Below are 4,335 nucleotides of genomic sequence, written 5' to 3'. Positions count from 1 at the left end.
TCCAGTAACAACCCCATTTATGCAAGCCCATCAGAGCAGAATCATTTCTGTTAGTTAACATTTTTAAGCCAGAAAATTAAAAACAAATATTTAACTTCCCAATTTGGAATTCGGGTTGGCATTTGCCTGCACAACTTTTACAATGCATACGCAACGAGTTAAACACAATCTCTACTAGCCAAATAAAACTGCCTTCGTGTGGTCCAAAAATAAGTTTGAATAAACTGAAGGATAAATAAAATGTGTGAGGATGCCCGGGGAGGGAGCTGATGTGCGTGAACTTGGCCGAGAGACAGCTTTTGGACTCTGCCCAATTCAGAGGTTTGACGATGTCTGTTATTAGATGCTATATTTGGAGAAGACAAATATTAAATAAATACGTACACTTACAAACATTAACAGTTCCCACTTTGCTCTCTCCCTCCACCCTGACTTCTGCGGTAGGTTGGGGATGAACTTGTGCTTCTAGCGACTGCATTCCTCCCTTTCTACTTGGGGCTCACGCCCCACCCCCCACAAGAGTGCGTTCTGTGATTGTGCGTGGTGTTATCTCGTTTTCCCCCCACAGGCGAGCAGTGGGAAGCCGGGGAGCAGTCACTGCTCACTGGACGGCCTCTGGGGTGCTCTGAGCCCCTCCAAGTTTGCAAAGGAAGGAGGTTTCTAAGGTCCAGGGACACCGTGAAGACCTAACGTGATGTCCCGTCTGGCCCCTGCACGTACCTGGTGAGGCCTGGGGGGGGGGGGTTCTAGGGCTGCGTTCCCACCGAGAAGACACCCTAATGTTTCCTCCGTGCTCTGCCAGGGGACGACGCATCTCCAAACCCCTCTCCCAGCACTCACAAAGTCACGACAGCCCTCCAGCCGGGAGCTCAGGCCTGACCTAGGAGGGCTGCCCGGGCCTGGAGCCCCCGCCCCCAGTAATCAGCGCCCCCCAGTAATCAGCGAGCACAGGGCACTGGACTCAGCTCACCCTTCCCCCGCAGCGGTGCCGCCCGGATCCCCAGCTCACATCCTGCCCCTGGGCCCTTGGGTCCACCAGTGCAGACGGCTGTCCTTGGAGCTGGAGGCTGCCGTTCCAAGGCCAATGGAGGCACAAGTACAGTGAGAGCCCACTCGGCTCTGTGGTGGCCGTGACTTATGGTGTCCGTGGGTCGGAAATGGGGGGTTGGGGGGAGGGTGCACACTAAATGGCCTGAAGGAAGAGGCCGGCCTCCGGGTTTGGGGCCCCAGCAAGTACAAAAGGAAACACTGCCCTCCTCCTTGCCCTGCCCCCTCCTAGGAATGCACGTGGGGAGGGAGCTGCCCCCCCACACCTAGGAGCCTGAGCCTGAGCTCTCTCACCTGGGGGGGTGGTTCCCCCTTACTTGTAATTTCTGGCTAAACAACAAATGTTGTAATTAATCGAGATAATGACAGTATCCCCCTAACAAATACACCTGCTGGTTATGCGCAAGCCTGGGAAAATCAGCAGAGGGAGAGCATCCCAGGCCCAAACAAAGGTGTGCGAGCCAAGGGACATTTCCACGGTTCCTACACCTTCCATCAACTCACGGCTGCTGCGGACCGCCCCCCACCTCCCCACTGGGCCTCCTTCGCCCGCCCCGGTCTGGGGACGCCAGAGGAGAGGCGCAGGGGACAGGTGTGCCCGCTGCCTCCCCTCACCCGCCTGCAGGGGAGGTGGTGGGTGCTGGTGACAGACGTCCGGGAAAATGAAAAACTCACGGAGAGATACAGACCCAAGTGAAGGAAAACACCCCAGTGTGACGCGAAAAGGGGTCAGCCTTTCCCAGCCGCTAGAACCGCCAGCTGTGTTGTGGAAATAAATCCCGTGTTTACCAGAGGAACCAGAGCAGGGTTCAGACCAGCGAGGTCGGGGCTCCTCCCACCTATGGGAGATAGCGGGTCCTGAGGCCCTGCAGCCTCATCCGTAAGTGGGGTTACCGACTGGCTTGTAGAGGGGCGCCGGTGCGTGAATTTGCAAACCAAGCGATTCAAACTCAGGACCTCAGCGAGGTTTGGCCTTGCAAAAGGTCTCCATTGCTGCCGACCCCCCCCCACACACACAGCCTACATTAATTATGGGAAACAGAACACATTTTAAAAATAAATCCCTGACTGCACGTTCACCAGATTGATCAACATGGAACCACGGACAGCTTGAATTCACCTAATGCATCGCCCAGACCACTGTGAAGACGCCGCCGTCGGGACTCCGGCGGCACAGGGGCTCAGACCGCAGTTACACAAGGCCGGCCAGGCCGGCGCTCACTCCTCCTGTCCCTATCAACCGGCCTCGCCTAGCCAGCTGACGGGCAAAGACCTCCCCCGCGTCTGACCCTGTGCATTTCTTTGGGGGACACCTGTCTCCCCCTCTAGAAACTGACATTCCAGGTCTGCAAGGCAAGCTGTAGGAACCCCCACCCTCCCCCCACGGGGGAAACTTTGATCAAGCAGAACTTTTCTCTTCTGTTGGCCCCGAGCTCCTACGAAGGCACATTTTGCTCTCAGCCAAAACCTCAGAAACCTTCTGGATTGATTCTGTCCCCTCTGGCTTTCTGTCTGCAGCTCATCCTGAAAAGCACTTTCAGAAATGCCACAGACAAGTCAGGTTCGATGACTTCCCAACGGTTCCTGAACCGGCCTCGGCTACCTTGGGAAACGCACCCCTGGGCCCCCGAAGCCCGTGGCTAAACGCTGTGCAAACTTAAACCATTACAAATGTTCCCTTGCCCCGCCCCAAAGAAATTGTGTTAGAGTGTGACACACAGGAGCCCGATTAACAAATGGAGACCATGTGGCAAAATGCAATCAAGATCGATGTATTTTTCTCAACACTATAAACAACGCGCTTTGCCATCGAGTTCTGCAGGGTCTGTTTCTACGCTTTTAAACACCGACTCTGTCTGGGTATTTAAGAAATGAATCGACTTGCTGTCGCTGCCGTGGGGAAGGAGCCGGTCGGCAGGCGGCTCTGCGGCGCGGGGTGTCCTTCCATCAAAGAGACGCCAGGGGGCAAGAGGCCTTAACAAAGAACGGGGTCGACACACCGCCTTTATCTGCCCCCGCGTGTCACACTTTCGGGGCGAAATGTCATTTTGCAAGGTTATACGTTTCCAATTCCACACACCGAGCCTTATCGCTCATCATTTACCTCTTGGGCACAAACAAGCATCCTCTTTAAATAAAACCAGGGAAGGGAAACTCATACCTTTGTACAATTAAACATCGTGCAAGAATGCCAAGATGTATTGAACCTTGCCGTTAATCCGACTTACCTAGCTGATACTTTGGCCTAATCCTATTTTCTCCCCGGAGGAGAAGGATTCTGCAAGCCCGTGTTTTGTTTTTCCGGAGGATGGTTTACCTGGCCAGTGTGCTGAGGGGTGCAGAGGCCCCCCCACCCCAGGCCACCGAAGGTGGGGAGGGGAGGGGCGCCCTCCCCCCAGCCCAGCAGGCCTGCGGTCCCAGCGCACAGCCTGCTTGGCCAGACAGAAAGCAAACGAAATCACTCAAGGGAAACTTGGCTGGAGACAAAACACATTCAATTTCCTGACTCCTGCGCCTTCCTTCCCAACTATTTGCTTTTGCAGGGGCACGTTAAACAAATTAAACACTAAACATGGAATCTTCCTGGCTCAGAACATAGTTTTTTTTTTTTTTAATTATTGAAGGCGATGGTAATAACAATAATAAAAATGAAAGAAAACAATAGCACCCTATCTTTTAAAAAATAAACTCATTTTGTCCCCTAGTCCTTTTGGCAAATTCTTATCAGGCGGGCAGGGAAGACAATGGGAGCTTTGTGTGGTCGGCTGCTCCGCTCCGCCGACAGTCCTGGAAGCTTCCACGCTGCTCATGTGGGCTGCTTTCTGCACCTTCGCCCTGCAAACAGCAACTTCTGGGGGCTCTGATATCAGCCTGGCTCCGCGGCCAGATCGGTCCTCAGAAAGGGGCCGGTCTGAGCGTTGCCGAGGAGCGCCGTGGAGAGGGAGCCCAGGCGTTTTAGGATTCTGCTTCTCCCGAACACCCTTCCCTCCCCCCTCCTCCCCAGTATCATTTCTCTTTGAAATGTCATGAACTTGGCGCTTTCAGACCCAACCGCCGGGCTCAGGCCCCAGACAATGGGATTGTCAGAGGGCCAGCGCCGAGTTTTTTCTGCGTGTGCACCGAGCGTTAAGCCTTTAGCCCACAAAACGGCTCTGTCTGACCGGGTCAGACAAAAGCCAACTTCCATCTTCCGCCTCGGAGGGGATCTGGGCAAAGCCGGGCGTCCAGCGCCGCGCCGCCCGCCCCGCGGGGGGAGGGGGAGGGCTTCTGGCCGCCCCGCCCGCCGCC

General features: G+C 55.1%; 1 protein-coding gene across 1 annotated transcript in view; it reads left to right on the top strand.

The window, feature by feature from the left end:
* The first annotated feature begins 694 nt into the window (after window positions 1–694).
* Window positions 695–4,335, top strand: part of LOC115304207 — a 15,807-nt gene continuing 12,166 nt past the window's right edge. The window contains exons 1-2 of the mRNA XM_029954301.1: window positions 695–723; window positions 984–1,096. Coding sequence (XP_029810161.1) covers window positions 695–723; window positions 984–1,096 — 142 coding nt within the window. The remainder of the gene's footprint in view (window positions 724–983; window positions 1,097–4,335) is intronic.

Source organism: Suricata suricatta, chromosome 2, assembly GCF_006229205.1.
Source record: "Suricata suricatta isolate VVHF042 chromosome 2, meerkat_22Aug2017_6uvM2_HiC, whole genome shotgun sequence".
Classification (NCBI taxonomy): Eukaryota; Metazoa; Chordata; class Mammalia; order Carnivora; family Herpestidae; genus Suricata; species Suricata suricatta.
Note: the sequence above shows the minus strand (reverse complement) of the source record. Positions and strands in the feature narration are given on the sequence as shown.